The sequence below is a fragment of the Gopherus flavomarginatus genome, chromosome 8, assembly GCF_025201925.1.
Source record: "Gopherus flavomarginatus isolate rGopFla2 chromosome 8, rGopFla2.mat.asm, whole genome shotgun sequence".
NCBI classification, from domain to species: domain Eukaryota; kingdom Metazoa; phylum Chordata; order Testudines; family Testudinidae; genus Gopherus; species Gopherus flavomarginatus.
In genome coordinates, this window is record NC_066624.1 from 15063699 (window position 1) to 15083287 (window position 19589).

The 19589-nt window shown below is 39.1% G+C and overlaps 1 protein-coding gene across 3 annotated transcripts in view; it reads left to right on the top strand.

Moving 5' to 3' along the window:
* The window catches only part of STAG2 (stromal antigen 2), a 170287-nt gene that overhangs the window by 46339 nt on the left and 104359 nt on the right, over positions 1–19589 (top strand). For 2 of the 3 annotated variants that reach the window (XM_050964464.1, XM_050964467.1), the window contains exon 2: positions 12772–12912. In XM_050964464.1, the coding sequence (XP_050820421.1) occupies positions 12869–12912 (44 nt within the window). In that variant the 5' untranslated portion in view covers positions 12772–12868. Of the gene's footprint in view, positions 1–5854; positions 5879–12771; positions 12913–19589 lie in introns of those variants that run through there. The other variant, XM_050964466.1, reaches the window with a different exon arrangement.

Below are 19589 nucleotides of genomic sequence, written 5' to 3' on the forward strand. Positions count from 1 at the left end.
ACACTGAAGTGAACTGCATTTCAGTCTCTTCTCTCAATTTAGTTTAGCTCAAGTGAGGCTGACCACATTGCAAAATAGCGCTCAAGTTAGTGTATCCACTCTCACACTTGTGTGTGATGCCAAGTCTTCTGGAGGCACATCCGATAGTCCTTAGTGCTGTAGTAAAATGAATCTCTTTCTAAATTATTTCCCAAGTAAATTGTGGGAGAAATTTTTTTTTTTTTTTTTTTTTTTTTTTTTTTTTTTTTTGGCACATGGAGAGGGGAGGCATTGGAGCTCTATTGGTAGTTGAATGGTGCTAGCCTGTGGTTGTGTTAACATCTGATGAGTTGTGTATTCTCAAGTTTTAGCTTATGCTTTGTCACAAGCCAGCCAATTTGAGTTAAAAGTAGTGCTAAACTCAATTTCTTTTGTGTAAGGGACTGGAGTTAGGGGCAAGTTATAATTTGAGTTACTGTATATACTGGTTCATAAGCCAAATATTTCTGGTAAAAAAGTGAAGCTTCAGAGAGTGGGGGTTGGCTTATAAATGGGTCTACACCAAAATTTGAGGATTTTAAGATCTATGGAATTATTGACTTGAATATCTAATACATTGTTGTTTTGTTTTCCTGGAGCGTCTGCAGGCATTGAGACTCTCAGCTCCTAGTGGTTGCGATTCGCTGTTCCTAGCCAATGGGAACTGCGGGAAGTGGCAGCCAGTATGTCCCTCGGCCCGCGCCACTTCCTATGGTTTGCCATTCCCAGCCAATGGGAACTGTGGCCACTGGGAGCTGAGGGACTCCATGCCTGCAGACGCTCCAGGTAAACAAAACATCCCGACCTGCCAGCGGCTTACCCTGACAGGCCGGGAGCCAAAGTCTGCCAACCTATTTATTGATGTCAGTACTGCAGCCTTTTAAAGTTGCAAAGGCTCTGTTTAGTGGACTAGATTGGCTTGAAATGAATACTAAATGAGCAGTGCTGCAGATCTGCATGACATTTGACCCATGCATTTCACAAAATGCTATACCTTACAAGCCAGTCAGAAAAATACAATTAACGATAGTACTATAGCACTGGTGTCAGTCTGCTGCTGTGTAATTTGATCTCTTCATGCATTTCTGCCAATGGACTGCATGAGTCTCAGGCCAATATGAAAATATAACGTGCAGAATCGATGGAATCTCTAATAAAATAGGCTTTTATCGCCACAGACATGCCAAAGAACAATAATAATTTGACAGTGATAAAGCAGGTGACGTTCCCATATAAAGTCCTACAAAATCTATAACAATAATAATCTATTTTCATAATAGTATTTAAAATGAACGGTGAAATCAAAAGAAAAGTCTGCTTATCACACAGCGTTCAAACTTAGTTGTTGAATATGCAGAAGCAAACAATAATTGCGCTGCTGCTAGTGAATTCTGTATCAATGAGAAGCAAGTAAGAGAACGGCAAAAAAATAAAACAACACTAAAAGACATGCCAAGAAGCAAGAAAAAATGTCCAGCGGGGTGCGCTTCATTTTCTGAACTGGAGAAAGAGCTCAATAATTGGGTTGTTGAATGTTGACAATGGGTACAATGTCACTGGAATTCGTCCACGTGCTCTGCAAATGTAGAAAGACGACAAATACAAGTCAGTAAAGCCGTCAGTGTTTGTCGCGTCAGTGGGTTAGTGTACTTTGTTTCTTGAACCATCGTGGTCTCTGTCTTTGTCAGTGAACAAAGATAGCACAATCGATGCTGAGAGATCTGGAAGAAAAAATCCAATCTTTTCAAAGGTTTATTATAAAATATCTAAGGAATATGCACTTGAGCTGTCACAAATAGGAAATATGGACAAAATACTGATGACATTCGATCTCCCAAGCAACAGAACGGTAACTGGTGTTGGTGAAAAACTAGTTTTAATTAAAACCGCTTGCCATGGAAAAAAATCCATTTTACAGTGGTTTTATCATGTTTGGCAAATGGATCAAAGCTCCCTCCTGTTGTTGTTTTTAAAAGAAAAAACCTTGCCTAAATACATGAAATTTCCTGCTGGTGTCATCCTGTGTGCACTTGAAAAGGGATGGATGGATGGATGAAAGTCGGACTATTGAATGGCTGAAAAAAGTGTGGAATAAGAGAGACCAGGAGCACTTTTCAAGAAGCCTGCTATGCTTGTTTGGGACATGTTCAGGGCACACAAGATGAGGTGAAAAATGTGGCCAAAAAAATGAAAACTACTTGGGCTGTAATATCTGGAGGCTTAACTTACAACTGCTTGATGTCTGCCTGAACAAACTCTTTAAAGACAAGCTACACAAAATGTGGTCTGTATGGATGTTCTCAGGCATGGCGAAGTTGACAAATGGCGGGAATCTTATGAAGCCCAAAATCAGTCTGGTTGCCCAGTGGGTCAAGGATGCGTGGGTGTCCATTTCCTTGGAAACTATAGAAAAATTATTTTGGAAATGCTGTATCAGCAATGCACTTGAGGGGTCAGAAGATGATGCCATATTTGATGATGACACAACAGAGCCTGATGATGAGAAGGAGTCTGAATCTGAAGATGACATTGCTGACATCTACAGTGCAGGAGCAGCTGTGACTGAAGCAGAGTTTAATGAACTGTTTGGTGATTCGGACTTTGAAAGATTTAAAGACATTTTAAAGTCTTATATTGTTCTGAGGTACTTGTTTTAAATATCCATTTACTGATTTTAAATTGACTAATTTTGAAGGTGTTTACATATTTATTGTAACAGGTTTTTTGTTAGATTACATTAAAATAATTCTAGGAAAACTTCTGAGTGTTTCTTGTGATGCAAACTTTTAAAATATAGCAGGGCTCCTGACCCTGTAGGGTAAGCCGCTGATGGGTCGGGATGTTTTGTTTACTTGGAGCGTCTGCAGGCACAGAGCCCCTCAGCTCCCAGTGGCCGCCATTCGTCGTTCCCAGCCAATGGGAGCAGCGGGAAGTGGCGCCACTTCCCACCACTCCTATTGGTTGGGGACAGCAAACTGTGGCCACCGGGAGCTGAGAGGTTCCATGCCTGCAAACGCTTCAGGTAAGCAAAACGCCCATGCCTGCTGGCGGCTTACCCTAATGGACCAGGAGCCAAAGTTTGCCAACCCCTGAAATATAGGGTCATCTTATGAAAGGGTCATACAGTCTTTGCATTTTTACCTATCCATCCTGGGGGAGTCAGCTTATTAATGAATGAGTATATACAGTAACATTGTATTGAAGTAGAGCTCCAATTGTGGGTAGAGTTAGAAGCTTAATTTAGTCCTTGCTTTTGTACCACATCAGGTGTTTGTGTTGTAATCCTCAAAAAGGGGAACTATGCAAAAATGAAGAGGGTAGTTAAACAGAAATTAAAAGGTACAGTGACTAAAGTGAAATCTCTGCAAGCTGCATGGGTGCTTTTAAAAGACACCGTAACAGAGGCCCAACTTAAATGTATACCCCAAATTAAGAAACACAGTAAAAGAACTAAACAAGAGCCACCATGGCTTAACTATCTAAAAGAAGCAGTGAGAGATAAAGACTTCCTTTAAAAAGTAGAAGTCAGATCCTAGTGAGGTAAATAGAAAGGAGCATAAACACTGCCAAATTAAGTGTGAAAATGAAGTAAGAAAAGCCAAAGAGGAGTTTGAAGAACGGCTAGCCACAAACTCAAAAGGTAATACCAAATTTTTTTTTTAAAGTACATCAGAAGCAGGCAGCCTGCTAAATAGCCAGTGAGGCCTCTCGATGATTGAGATACAAAAGGAGCATTTAAAGACAATAAAGTCATTGCGGAGAAACTAAATGGATTCTTTGCTTCAGTCTTCACGGCTGAGGATGTTAGGGAGATTCCCAAACCTGAGCCAGCTTTTGTAGGTGACAAATCTGAGGAACTGTCACAGATTGAAGTGTCACTAGAGGAGGTTTTGGAATTAATTGATAAGCTTAACATTAACAAGTCACCAGGACCGGATGGCATTCACCCCAAGAGTTCTGAAAGAACTCAAATGTGAAGTTGCGGAACTATTAACTGTGGTTTGTAATCTGTCCTTTAAATCAGCCTCTGTACACAATGCCTGAAAGATCGCTAATGTAACGCCAATATTTAGAAAGGGCTCTAGAGGTGATCCCGGCAATTACAGACCGGTAAGTCTAACATCGGTACCACGCAAATCAGTTGAAACAATAGTAAAGAATAAAATTGTCAGACACCTAGAAGAACATAAATTGTTGGACAAAAGTCAACATGATTTCTGTAAAGGGAAATCGTGTCTTACTAATCTATTAGAGTTCTTTGAAGGGGTCAACAAACATGTGGACAAGGGGGATCCAGTGGGCATAGTGTACTTAGATTCCAGAGAGCCGTTGACAAGGTCCTTCACCAAAGGCTCTTATGTAAATTAAGTTGTCATGGGATAAAAGGAAAAGTCCTTTCGCGGATTGAGAACTGGTTAAAAGACAGGGAATAAATGGTAGGAATAAATGGTAAATTCTCAGAATGGAGAAGGGTAACTAGTGGTGTTCCCCAAGGGTCAGTCCTACGACTAATCCTATTCAACGTATTCATAAATGATCTGGAGAAAGGGGTAAACAGTGAGGTGGCAAAGTTTGCAGACGATACTAGACTGCTCAAGATAGTTAAGACCAAAGCAGACTGTGAAGAACTTCAAAAAGATCTCACAAAACTAAGTGATTGGGCAACAAAATGGCAAATGAAATTTAATATGGATAAATGTAAAGTAATGCACATTGGAATAAATAACCCCAACTATACATATAATATGATGGGGGCTAATTTAGCTATAACTAATCAGGAAAAAGATCTTGGAGTCATCGTGGATAGTTCTCTGAAGATGTCCACGCAGTATGCAGAGGCTGTCAAAAAAGCAAACAGGATGTTAGGAATCATTAAAAAGGGGATAAAGAATAAGAAGGAAAATATATTATTGCCCTTACATAAATTGATGGTATGCTCACATCTTGAATACTGCGTACAGATGTGGTCTCCTCATCTCAAAATACTAGTACTAGAAAAGGTTCAGAGAAGGGCAACTAAAATGATTAGGGGTTTGGAACGGGTTCCATATGAGGAGTGATTAAAGAGGCTAGGACTTTTTAGCTTGGAAAAGAGGAGACTAAGAGGGGGTATGATAGAGGTATATAAAATCATGAGTGATGTGGAGAAAGTAGATAAGGAAAAGTTATTTACTTATTCCCATAATGCAAGAACTAGGGGTCACCAAATGAAATTAATGGGCAGCAGGTTTAAAACAAATAAAAGGAAGTTCTTCACACAGTCAACTTGTGGAACTCCTTGCCTGAGGAGATTGTGAAGGCTGGGACTATAACAGGGTTTCAAAGAGAACTAGATAAATTCATGGAGGTTAAGTCCATTAATGGCTATTAGCCACTATGGGTAAGGAATGGTGTCCCTAGCCTCTGTTTGCAAGAGGGTGAAGATGGATGGCAGGAGAGAGATCACTTGATCATTACCTGTTAGGTTCACTCCCTCTGAGGCACCTGGCATTGGCCACTGTCGGTAGACAGGATACTGAGCTAGATGGACCTTTGTTCTGACCCAGTGTGGCTGTTCTTATGATACATTGTAAATTACTGATATAATTAAATGACTGACTAATGTCACTGGAGACCTCTTCTCTCCTGCACCCCCCCCCAACTTTAATGAATCATAATGGTCTTACTCTTCTTGTTTGTTAAATCTTTAATGGTAGGTTATAGTCAAGGTCCTTCACTTTCAGTTTTTACTGATTTTTTTAATTGTTTACCAAAAATTTCCCAGGTTTTACAAAACCTATTTATTTTTTTTTTTACCATTTTTTGTCCCAGATTAGACAACTCAAATCAGAATACTGATTAAGAAAATCCATTATACTAGGTAGGCATGTTTATGCTAATAATAAATTAGTCTAAGGGTATGTCTGCTCTGCCCGCTGTATTGGTGGGCAGTGATCGATCCAGCAGGAATCGATTTGTCGTGTCTCGTCTAGATCCGATACATCGACCCCAAGCCCTCTCCCATCGACTCCTATACTCCAGTGCCGTGAGAGACACAGGCAGAGTCGATGCAGCAGCAGTCAACTCACTGCAGTGAATACACCACGGTAAGTCGATCTAAGTACGTAGACTTCAGCTATGTTATTGATGTAGCTGAAGTTGTATAACTTGGATCGATTTCCTTCCCCTCACCCCCTAGTGTAGACCGAGGCTTGATGTAAATGCAAGGCTGCCTGTTAAAAGAACGCAATGTAGTGGAATATACAAACACACACTTACGTACATATGTGTATGTCAGTGCTCAAGTCCTAAAAAGAGATGTGCCGGAACTCCACAGATCAGTCTACCCACTCTGGAAGGAGAGATGGCAGCTTGGTGACCTGGGCTGCTCAGGTCACCGAGTTGCTGTCTTTCCTTGCAGAGTGGGAAGCTAGATCAGAAGTACTTTTTGTTGCTTTATTTTCTGTCCTCCCTTTCCCTAATAATTTCCCAGAACACTGAAGTAAATTTTTTGCACTGATTTTTTCACCCATTTTTAAAATATTTGCAATAAAACACTCGTAAGTTTTCAGGAAATTATAAACAAAATAGAAACGGAAAACAAAGGGCTTCGGTTACAGTATGGCGATGCATCACTGTGGGAGATGCTATAACTGTAAAAAATTGGAATTTAAATCTTTTTGCAGTTATTTTTGGAACAGTCTACCAAGTTCAGCAAGGTCATGATATAGTTGCCCTTGACACTTTTGTATCCAAGGAGAGTCCAGAGTGATTCCAAATAAATGTGTTTTTTAATTTCACCTAAGATGCAGGAACTTTTGGTATATTTGAACTGTTTTGTATAGAGATTTGGCAAATGTAAGCAAAATATGCTACAGTATGTTTTTAACAATGTATTATAAAGTTTATTGTAAAGAAATAACTAGGTCAACCTCTGGATGACCTGTCTTCTAGAGTTTCTTTAGTTAGCTTTAGGCTAGAGCTCCACCTTGTGATCTTTCAGCATGATACATTTTCTTTTAAAAGTTAATAAGTTAATTATGTTTCAGTAAAACTCATGGTCGTCTGAAATTCATCCATAAACTCATAAATCAATTTAATTTTGCCAACAAACACTGAAAGCTGTATGAAATATATAAATAGACAAAATTAAAATGCTTAAGTACTAAGGATATAAAAGAGAGTTACAGTTTCTTGATAATTAGAGACATATGTTGACCTTAGCCGATGCATATACCAGTAACAGGTGCCAAAGTCTGGCTTTAAATCTGTGCTTACTGTTGATGATTCAGTTTTTTGCTGGTTGGAATGGCATCTGCAAAATAGACTCTTTTTTTGCCTTCTTCGCTGAATTGACTACATCAAAGTATTTTTTTTGTTTAAAAATTAAGTTTAAAAAGGATCTAATAAGGTACTTGTATAACAAAAGCATATGTCTGCCCTTTTACTGTTTATAGTCCCAATCCTTCTCATAACCTCTTTGCTGGGGTTAATGTAAACTCCTCTGTCATCCTGCTGATATGTAGAGCATTTTGCATACTCATGGTACTATGTAAATAATTTATTTATCTCATATGTTGAGAAAGTTGCTTGCCAAATGCTAGGACCCTCCTCTCTTCTGTTTTTCTCCCCTACCAAAAACATAATCCCAAAACACTTCTATTTTTGTAACACAGACTCTTGAGCTCCAGGAGACAGGTTCATATCCCTCTTTTGTTCTATAATTAGAAGGTAGAAATTCAACACTTACTTCAGGAAAAATCATCTGGTTTTCTTTCTTATTGTCTGTGCTAGAAATCTAATTATGAAATTTACAGAGTGTTGCAAAACTCCAGATATCTAGTTTTAATAGATGGTCTTTAATTTCAGAATGAGAGATACACCAAATATATAATTTAAATTCTGTGTTGAGATTATTTTTTAACAGTTTATACATTCCTTTACTCAGTTTGTGATGATTATATTCTTTAAAAGTTTTTGTGGTTCCGACCCCTGTGCTAGCGGATGATACAAACATTTTTCCCAGTAGGGGTTTCATACGTGGTTGCTTAACAGCAGACTAATGTTGAGACTTTGGGACGTTGGGCTGTTTTTATAAATTCTGGATAGGACTGTGCTGTGGTGATTACAGATTAAGACTGAGCATTTGACTGTTCCAAAAATGATTGGTCAATTGATAGGTCAAGTATTATAAAATAATGTAAAAATGGTCAAATATTTTGAAGCATGAGTCCCTGGCCATCTTGGCTGATAACGATTGATGGACCTATTCTTCATAATTTATTTAATCCCAGTGATACTTTTGGCCTTCACAACCTCCCCTGGCAAAGAATTCCACAGGCTGATTGTGCATTGTGTGAAGAAGTACTTCTGTTGCCTATTAATTTCATTGGGTGACCTCCAGTTGTGTTACATGAATGGGTGAATAACACTTCCTTATTCACTTTCTCCACCCCATTTATGATTTTGAGGACCTGTGTCATATCCACCCGTTAGTCATTTCTTTTGTAAACTGAATAGTCCCCGTCTTTTTGATTTCTCCTCTTATGGAAGCTATTCCATACCCCTAATCATTTTTGTTGCTCTTAATATTTTTTCCAATTCTAATATATCTTTTGTAAGATAGGGCAACACAGAACTGCATGGGGACACCATAGATTTATATAGTGGCATCACAATATTTTCTGTCTCATTATCGATCACTTTCCTGATGGTTCCTAACATTAGCTTTTTTGACTGCCGCTGCACAGAGTAGATGTTTTCAGATCTCTGAGGTGCCGCAAGTACTCCTGTTCTTTTTGCGGATACACACTTACACAGCTGCTACTCTGAAACCTGTCTTGAGTGGTAACAGCTGAATTAGATCCCATCATTTTTTGTGTATTATTGGGATTGTTTTCCAATATGCATTATGACTTGGAGACAAGCGAGCTGATTTTCAGTGGCACTCAGACTGCCCAGGTCTTGGCCACCGGTCTTGGGGGGCTCTGCATTTTAATTTAATTTTAAATGTAGCTGCTTAAACATTTTAACAACCTTATTTACTTTACATTAAACAATTGTGTGTGTGTGTGTGTGTGTGTGTGTGTGTGTGTGTGTGTGTATTATATATATAAAAACACACACACTTATGGAAAGAGACCTTCTAAAAATGTTAATGTATTACTGGCACACGAAGCCTAAAATCAGAATGAATAAATGAAGACTCGGCACACCAGTTCTGAAAGGTTGTCAATCCCTGTTTTAACTAGTTACTGATCCATGAGACGACTTCCCTCTTACCCCATTGCTGCTTACTTTGCTTAAGAGCCTTTGCTGTGGGACCTTATCAAAGACTTTCTGAAAGTTCAGGTACACTGTATCCACTGGATCTCCCTTGTCCATATGTTTTTTGACTCTCTCAAAGAATTCTAATAGATTGATTGAGGCGTGGTTTCCCTTCACAAAAGCCATGTTGAGACTTCCCCTATATATCAGACAAACAGATGAATGCAATAATTCTGTTCTTCACTATCATTTCAGCCAATTTGCCTGGTACTGAAGTAAGGCTTACCGGCCTGTAATTGCCAAGATTGCCTCTGGAGCCTTTTAAAAAATAGGCATCTGATATAGAGGCTGATTTAAGTGGTAGGTTACATACCACAGCTAGTTTTATTTGAGCTCCTTCAGAACTCTTGGGTGAATATTATCTGGTCCTGGTGACTTAATCCTGTTTTATTTATTTGTTCCTAAACTTCCTTTATTGACACCTCAATCTCTGACATTTCTTCAGATTTGTCACCTAAAAAGAATGGCTCAGGTGTGGGAATCTCCCACACATCTTCTGCAGTGAAAATCTATATAATTAATTTAGCTTCTCTGCGACGGGTTTGTGTTCTTTGAGCAGTCTTTTAGCACCATGATCATCCAGTGGGCCCCATTGATTGTATGGGAGACTTCCTGCTTCTGATGTACAGAAAAGTTTTTTGTTCATTTTTGTATCTTTTGCTAGTTACTCTTTAAATAATTGTTTTGGACTGCTTAATCATACTTTTACACTTGACATATCAGAATTTATGCTCCTTTGTATTTTTCTCAGTAGGATATGACTCAATTTTTAAAGGGTATCTTTGTTTCTAACCACCTCTTTAACTTTGTTTTTCCATAGTGGCATTTTTTTGGTCATGTTGCTTTTTTAAAAATAATAATAATAATAATATTTGGGGTATACATACAGTTTGAGCCTCTATTACGATGTCTTTAAAAAGTTTCCATACATCTTACAGGCATTTCATTCTTGTTACTTGTTTCTTTTAATTTCAGTTTAACTGGCTTCCTCATTTTTGTGGTGTTTCCTTTTTTTGAAGTTAAAATTTACAGTGGAGCGTTTCTTTGATATTTCCCACCCCTACAGGGATTTTAAATTTAATTACATTCATTTGGTAAGAGCGACCATAATCAGCTATATTCACCTCTTGGACTAGTTCTTGTATGCCACTTAAGACCAAATTAAGAATTGCCTCTACCCTTGTGAGTTCCAGGACTAGCTGCTCCAGGAAGCAGTCATTAATGGTTTCTAGACATTTTACTTCTGCATCCTGTCTTGAGGTGACCTGTACCTCCTGTCCTGAGGTCACAGTTTATTCACTGTATTTTTAAACAGCAATATATTGGGCTGAGTGGTGATGCTCAGTTGTGCACTGGAATAAGTAAAATGCTGGTTGTGGAGTTACCCTTAAGTTATTGACACCCTCATTGTGAATATTGTCCCATCCCTCCGGTACTAGACCGAGTTGGGCAAACGTTTTGGCCTGAGGGCCACATTGGGGTATTAAAATTGTATGGCAGGCCATGAATGCTCACAAAATTGGGGGTGGGAGTGAGGGCTCCAGCTGGAGGTGTGGACTATGGGGTGGGGCAAGAGATGAGTAGTTCAGGGTGCGGGAGGGGGCTCCGGTTTCAGGTATGGAGTAGGGTGAGGGCTCTAGATTGGGGCTGGGATGAATTGTTTGGGGTGCAGGAGGGGGCTGCAGGCTGGGATCGAGGGATTCGGAGGGTGGGAGGGGGCTCAGGGATGGGGCAGGCTATTGAGGCACGAGGGGGTGAGGCTGGGAATGAGGGCCTTGGGGCACAAGAGGGGGCTCTGGGCTGGGATTGAGAGTTCGGAGGGCGAGAGGGGATCAGGGCTGTGGCAGGGGATTAGGTACAAGCTCTGGGCGGCGATTCCTGTAAGCACCTCCCAGAAGCATGTCCCTTCTCTGGCTCCGAGGCACAGCCAGGTGGCTCTGCGTGCTGCCCAGGCGCCATCCTTGCAGCACCCATTGGCCAGGAACTGCCTGCAGATGGGGCAATGTGCAGAACCGCCTGGCCACGTCTCTGTATACTACGTAGGAGCCGAAGAGGGGTCATACCAGCTGCTTTCTGGGAGCTGCGCGGAGCAGGGCAAGCCCCTGGCCCTGTTCCCTTGCTGGCGCACTGGAGCGGGGCAAACCCTGACCCTGCTACACGGCGGGAGCTGAGGGACTGTTTGAATGGTCTGACGGGGTCGGATATGGCCAATGGGCCATAGTTTGCCTGCCCTTATACTAGATGCATGAGGAGCTTTTGCAATAAGGACACCAACTGTCTTTTTCACATTGTCTACTTTGGAATTCAGACGACTACCTGGAAGCCATGAAAATTTCACCCTGAACAGTTGAAGTTTAGCTAAATTTTAAGCAACTAAGGTCTTATAATGGGTATAGGTGATGTGTCCAGCTCTGCCCATAATAGTTCACAGTTGCACTAGATGGCAGTACTTTTTAATTTTTTGTCTGGTATGAGTTTTCTTGCTAGCATTCTAGATGGACCAATGAACTGCTGTAGCAATTCTTATGCTCCTGTTTGTAACGGGGATAGTATCTATATTGAGGAGCTGTTGAGAATTAGTCGGATACAGCTTGTTAAAATGCTTTCAGTATAAAAATTGATGTTAATCTGGCATATTAAACACACTGAAGAGTAGACCAACAGAAAAGCCAATATCTTAGACCCCCTTTTTGTGTATTTTTAACATGTACTACATGTGGCATGATGTATACACACATGGTGCATGCCCACTAGCACTGGTATAAATAAATAACCGTGCAGACAGGCTCTGCTTGGGTGAGTAGTGTAAAGACACATCAGAAATTTAGAGTATGCACCCTAAATGGTTCAAGTCTTTATGTCAAGACTTCTATTTTTAGCAGTTAAGTGTTCCACTGCCTCCCTTCTGCCAAAGCTTTTCCCCTTTGGTGAAAGACTCTGGCAGTGGAGAGGTTTTGGCAGCTCCCTTCTGTTGGAGCTTTTCTCCGCTGCCTCCTCCTTGCCAGAGCCTTTCACTGCATTGTGGACACTGCCTGCTTTTTTCACTGTGGTGTGTAGCTACTGCCGATGTAGACAAGGCCTTAATTCAAAGAAAAAATTGAGGTTTTGTTCTTTAGATTAGTCTTCTAAAATGATCTAGACTAATAAGGAATGCATGCATATTCTCCTTGCCACTTCTAATGAGATTTTTTTCCCTATATATCATTTACCATGTTTTGCTGTATGTTTTTTTTTAATATTGTGATGCTGTTTCAGGAGTTGGAGGAGAGATTTTGGCGAGGGAAACAGCACTTATAAAATTTGTAATTTAAAAGGAGAAAAATAAACTTCTGATCTTCTGAAATATATGTAAAAAGGCTGATATACAGTACAAGACATTAATGACAGTAATATTTTTGCGCATTTCACTGAGAGTAAAAATTGACCTGGTTGTGTTTTTTTAAATAGGAATTGTCTTTTGTGAAAGGAAGAAAACGTGCTTCTGCACCGTAAACTTTTTTGAACATATTTCCAGTACAGTAGTGGTCCAGAAGATGATAAAGAAATGATAGCAGCTCCAGAAATACCAACTGATTTTACTCTCCTTCAGTAAGTAACAGTGCTTAATGCAGCCGTAACAAGGTTTATTCTGTCAAGTAATTACAGTGATTTAAATCTAAAGCATTGCTTGAATGGTGTCCTGTGTTTCCAGGGGAGTTAAAATAGCAATTGTATAACTGGTTTAACTTTATTTTTTACTATAGATTTTTAGAATCTTTAATGAAGCGTTTTGCTAGTAGAAGAAGCTATTGTCATGGTCACAGAATAGTTTCCATTATATAAGCATCAGAAAAATGTTTCAAACTTTCTGAAAAACGTTTCTTTTGAATTAGAAATTTTCTGGACAGAAATATGAGTAATGTCAAGTCGTTATCTTCCTGTTTTTGAAGACAGATGTTGATTGAGGTCTTTTTTAAAGGGCTCGGGTTGCTTAATCCTTAACAGAGTTGCTTTTTTGCCAAATGTTTGTGTGTGTGTGTGTGTGTGTTTTTGATAAACTTTAACTGTAGATTATATCACTTCTCAGATACTTGTAATATCTTCCTACTGGTTCTCTAGTCATCCATAATCTGCCAGGGTAGACAAAATCTGGGTTCCTAATGTGGTTTTTTTTTTTGTTTTGTTTGTTTTTTAAATAGGGGAGGAAAAGCAAAATGCATCTCATAGGTACAGACAGAAACCTTTTAGGCCTTCTTTATACATAATCTATTTTTCCTTTGTAGTTCACTTTTAAGAAATTCTAAAAACCCTTCTTTGAGTCATGACTTCAGCTGAAAAGTACCTAAAATTTGATCTTTATGTGTAATTAGTGCTTAATGAAGAGTACCAACTTTCTTCGGGTTGGTTGAGGATATTAAAAAAGTAGTGGGGTAGGAAGATGATGTGATTGGAAAAAAATTGATTTAGAGCATCATCAGTAGTATTTAAGACCTTTTTAAAAAAATATATTGATTAGCAGAGTCTAATAGATTCCTAAGGTTAACTTTCTTTTATATCTTTTACTAAGCACAGTCACTTAACCTTATTACTCCCTACCCTTCTCTTTTCCTCTGTCTTCACTCTCCAAGAAAATTAAATACACACAAGTGTTAAATCAAGAAACAATTTCTCCAAATTGTGTGCATGTCCACAAACTGGATTTGGGTTTATGTGATTTATTTGCTTCTTCACAATGTATTTTTCGGATAAGTTTTTAAATTAAAACTTTTGTGTGTGATGTGTGTGGCATTTATGTAAGACATAGGTTTTGTCTATTGTTTTTCCTGAAAAGACTGTAGGGATTTCTGGAGAACTAGTGAGATCATGACGACAGAAGTACTATGGATGTAAAACTTAACAGTTGAGAAAGGAGGAAGGAGGAATTCTTAGACCTTATTTAGAAGAAATAGTTGCACCAGTTTAAGTTAAGATGATTTCAACTGGTGCAAAAATCTGTGTGGGCATTTTTTATTTTAAGAATATCTTATTTTGGTTTAGTTGAAATTGATTCCTAATCAGTTTAAAGCAAATTGAAATAAATGTGGTTTAACCAAAATAGATTTGTATACACTGCCTTTTTCATTAGTTTAATTAAATCTGTTGAAAGTCATACCTTAAGTTAAACTGGTATAGCTTTCTTGTGTAGACCAGCCTTTAGTCATATGTTTAGAATTTGGGTTTTCACACCTATTAAACTCTCACATGCCAAGTTTTGGGCTGACAGGTTTTTTTATTAAAGACTTACCAGCCTGTTCTCTTTAATGGTTGGGGACAATTCCAATCCATATCTGAGTCCTCCTCTACAAAACAGGAACAACAAAATGTTGACATACCTGATCATTCTAAAGTTTAAAAAATGAACAAACAAGCTTGAAAATGTTTTTGCATCTGTAGGGGCTCTCAGCTTTCTGGCATCCTTAATATAAAGAAGGAAGTACAGACAGTTTTTCCCTTTGCAGATCACATTTAAGGTTGCATAGTTTAAAAGCATGTCAGCAAATGCAAACTTATAGGTTCTGTGGCAACTGTCATTTGCATACAATGCATAGTCTGTATAATTTAGAATATACATTTTGTTATTAAACATTATTATAACAAGAAATGCAAAAATACTAATTTTATGTTGGTGAAATTTAGCCAAGTTAATATTGATGTAGGAACAGGTGGCTTTTTGTTTCCTAACTCGTATATTTATATTAGGGCTATGGATTAATCGCAGTTAACTCATGCGATTAACTCGAAAAAATTAACTGTGATTAAAAAAACTAATCGCGATTAATCGCACTGTTAAACAATACAATACCAATTGAAATTGATCAAATATTTTAGAAGGTTTTTCTATATTTTCAAATATATTGATTTCTATTACAGCATGGAATGCAAAGTGTACAGTGCTCACTTTATATTATTTTTATTATAAATATTTGCACTGTAAAAATGATAGAAATAGTATTTTCAATTCCTTATACAAGTACTGTAGTGCAATCTCTATTGTGAAAATGTAACTTACAAATGTATTTTTTTGTTACATAACTACACTCAAAAACAAAACAATGTAAAACTTTAGAGCCTACAAGTCCACTCAGTCCTTCTTCTTGTTCAGCCAATCACTAAGGCAAACAAGTTTGTTTACGTTTACTTTTTACAGATAGTGCTGCTGCCTTCTTATTTACTATGTCACCTAAAAGTGAAAACAGTGTTCGCCTGGCACTTTTGTAGCCGACATTGCAAGATATTTACGTGCCAGATATGCTAAACTTTCAGATACCCCTTCATGCTTCAATCACCATTCTTCCATGCTGTTGATGCTTATTAAAAAAAATAGTGCGTTAATTAAATTTGTGACTGAACTCCTTGAGGGAGAATTGTATATCTTCTGTTCTGTTTTACCCTCCATTCTGCCATATATTACATGTTATAGCAGTCTCGGAGGATGATCCAACACGTGTTCATTTTAAGAATACTTTCACAGAAGATTTGACAAAACACAAAGAAGGTATCCATGTGACATTTCTAAAAATAGCTACTGCACTCAACTCCAGGTTTAAGAATCTGGATTGCCTTCCAAAATCTGAGAGGGACAAGGTGTGGCTCATGCTTCAGAAGTCTAAAAAGAGCAGCATTCCAATGTGGAAACCAAACCACCAAAAAAGAAAATCAGCTATCTGCTGGTCGCATCTGACTCGGATGATGAAAATGAACATGTCGTTCTGCTCTGCTTTGGATCATTATTGATCAGAACCTGTCACCAGCATGGACACACATCCACTGGAATGGTGATTGAAGCATGAAGGGACATATGAATCTTTAGCGCATCTGGTATGTAAATGTCTTGCAACGCCGGTTACAATAGTGCCGTACGAAGCCTATTCTTGCTTTCAGGTGACATGGTAAACAAAAAGTGGGCAGCATTATCTCCTGCAAATGTAACCAAACTTTTGTCTGAATGATTGGCTTAAGTAGGACTTGGTGGACTTGTAGGCTCTAAAGTTTTACATTTTACTTTTGAATGCAGTTATTTTTTTCTATGTAATGCTACATTTGTACGTTCAACTTTAATGATAAAGAGCTTGCAGTACAGTACTTGTATTAAGTGAATTGAAAAATACTATTTCTTGTGGTTTTTTACAGTGCAAATATTTGTTATAAAAATATCAAGTGAGCACTGTACACTTGGTAGTCTATGTTGTTGTAATTGAAATCAGTATATTTGGAAATGTAGAAAACACCTCAAAATTTTTTAAAATAGTATTCTGTTTTTTAACAACGCAATTAATCACGATTAATTTTTTTTAATCCATTGACAACCCCAGTTTATATTATAGCATTTTAAAAAAGTATGGTATGTTAAAGTAAAAGTGTAATTAGGAAATACAAAAATTGCTACACTTCCAACATTTTCAAAACTTTTGTAGAAAACTTCTGAGTTTTGAACCACAGTAGATGTATTCTCTGTCTCTATTCTCGTAATAGATGTGTAACTCCCATTGACGTTTATGTATATTTTTCTAATAGCTTACCAGCTTTGGCAGGGAGGAAAGGCTTCAGTTTTGCAGTAGTGTGGCAGACGTTAAGAAAATGTAGTGAAGTGTAGCATACGGGTCTCATAGAAACATACATGTGACATAGTCTCATGCATATTCATAGTCTGGAAAAAGCTAATAAGCTCCAATTTTATTTGTTGTTTTACCCATTTTTCTCTCCTTTTACCTCAAGGTGTTATGAATTTTCTTTATATAAGGGGGAAAAACCCACCCTTTGTTCTGTTAAGATGCCTGATTTGATATTTAATTTAATATGAAAATTCTTAAAGTAGTGACACTTTTTTCATCTTAGACATGCTTATAGTATTTCAAAAAGACCAATGTTGAAAATAACTTACCCTTGTGAAACACTTTTAGTTAATTGCAAATATTCTGCAACGTTATATTCCACTGTATTTCTTGTAGGTGTCTAAAAATGAATGGCTCTTCTAAGAGTAGTGTCCCTCTCGGTACTCCACTTCAGGTGCGTGTGTGCCCCACATGCCTTTGATCAGAGATTTTCATTAGCAGTGTCTATTCAGCCTGTGCGTACTCTGCTGAAATCCTTGTACCCGTTACTGAGGGGCTATCAAGCTGCCTGAGTGAATAGCCTTCAGTTCCTTCACAGCTATCTCAGCCTGTGATGAAGCTTAGCATATCCGCATTGTCTATGCCTACACTACCTGCTGATTTCAGTCTAGCTAGGTTTATTTTAGTTAGTTACTGGGAAGTTTGTTTTATTTCTTCCAGGGAGGTCCGTCCTGAGGGGCATACCTGGTTAACCAGGGTTTAAACGCTGCCTCACATGTAGACAGGCTATCCTGGTCAACGACAGACACTCTTAAGTATGTTCATTATGTAGAGGAGTTGCACATCCCACAGAATGTAACTTCTGTGTTGCCCTCAAATCCAGGGCAAGGAAGAATTGGGAAATCAAGCTGTAACTATTAATTATGGCGCTCTCCCTTCACCCTGCTTTGGAAACAGGTCACAAGAAACCCCCCTGTACACCAGTCTCCAATGATATCTAGTACCCCTTCCATCTTGGTACAGCAGTCTCGCAGAATGGGAAAAGCGTTAGAGACCTCAAGAAGAGGTTCCAAGAAGAGAGCTCTAACTCCACTCTAGGAATCCACTTTGAAAAGACCTCACTCTCTGAACAGGTAACAGCCTCAGAATCTAGTCTCAGGGCTCAGTCTTGCAGAGGCAATGGGCTCCTCCGGTACCGTAGCTCTTATGAAAGTAAGTGTGCCTCTGAGAAGGTGCTGGTACCATCTAGCAGAGATGATCTGAACAAATAGAGAAGACCAGTGCCATTAGACTTAACCTATGTCCTGGTACCTCTGTTGGGTTTTTCAGTACTGTGTAAGATTAAGCTTCCAGCTGTGTCAGCACCTTCTGTGAAGTGCTCAAAACCCTTGGTACTGTCCTCCAGGGACAAGCATACAATACAATCAGTGCATATCACAACCTCACTCGGTACTGCAATTCCACTCTGCTTGATTTGCAAGACTTTAGGTACCTGAGGATTTATTGGTGACTGCTGAACTAGAGTCTCCATTGCTTGCATCTCTTGGTACCGAGAGCCACTTGCTGTCTGGATCCTTATACATCTCTTGTACCATCTAATTCACCTCCCGATTTGGTTAGGGGAAGAAGAGGACGATGAGGGAAACCTCCCTTCAGTATCATCAGTCTCTGTCCAGGGTTCTCCTAAATAACCACATAGGAAAACCTCTTTCATAAAGAGAGAGAGAAAATGTCTGGCGACATGGTTTTTGGTGGGATCATCCCTGTATGCTACCCTCTCCCTCCAGTGCTTCTCAGAGGCCATATTGAAATCCTTGGTGAGCTTATCACCAACAGTTCTCCAAGGTTCAGACCCTCTCTCACTGAGATGACAAGGAGACTGAAGCTTCCGCTCCCCAGCACACCACTCAACGGAAGGAAAGATTTGAGGATCAGGAGGCTAGGACAGAAAGAGCCTACTCCTCAGATTGCCATCTCATCCTCATCACCAGATGAGGCAGTAGTACCTTCTCCTCCATCAATGGCCGATTATTTTTTTTGACAGTTTCAAGGCCTCATTAAACACGGGGCAGATTCCCTGCAGATACTGCTTGAGAAGGTTAAAGAATCTCAACGCAAGCTATTGGATGTTTTTCACTTTGCAGCATCATCCAGAGTTGCCCATCCCTATCAAAAAGGCTCTGCAGGAACCTGCAAAAATGGTTTGGCAAACCCTGGCCACAGTAACGATGAATTCCAATTGTAACAGGTGCATAGAAGAGCCACTAGGATGATACAGGGAGTGGAAAATCTGTGTTATGAGAGGAGACTCAAAGAGCCTAACTAAAGAAAGCTAAGGGGAGATGTGATTGCTCTCTCTAACTACATCAGATAGATAAATACCAGGGAGGTACAGGAGTTATTTAAGTTAAATGCCACTGTGGACACAAGAACAAATGGCTATAAACTGGCCATCAACAAATTTAGGCTCAAATTAAATGAAAGTTTCTAACCTTCCGAGGAGTGAAGTTCTGGAACAGCCTTCCAAGGGGAGCAGTGGGGGAAAAATAACCTAACTGGCTCCAAGACTGAGCTTGATATATTGTCCCTCCATGAATTTGATGGAATTGCCTTCGATGGCATGTGGCCCATCAGAGATTGCCAGTAGCAAAAATTCCCAACTACTGGACATGGGGCACTAGCTGGGAGGGCTCT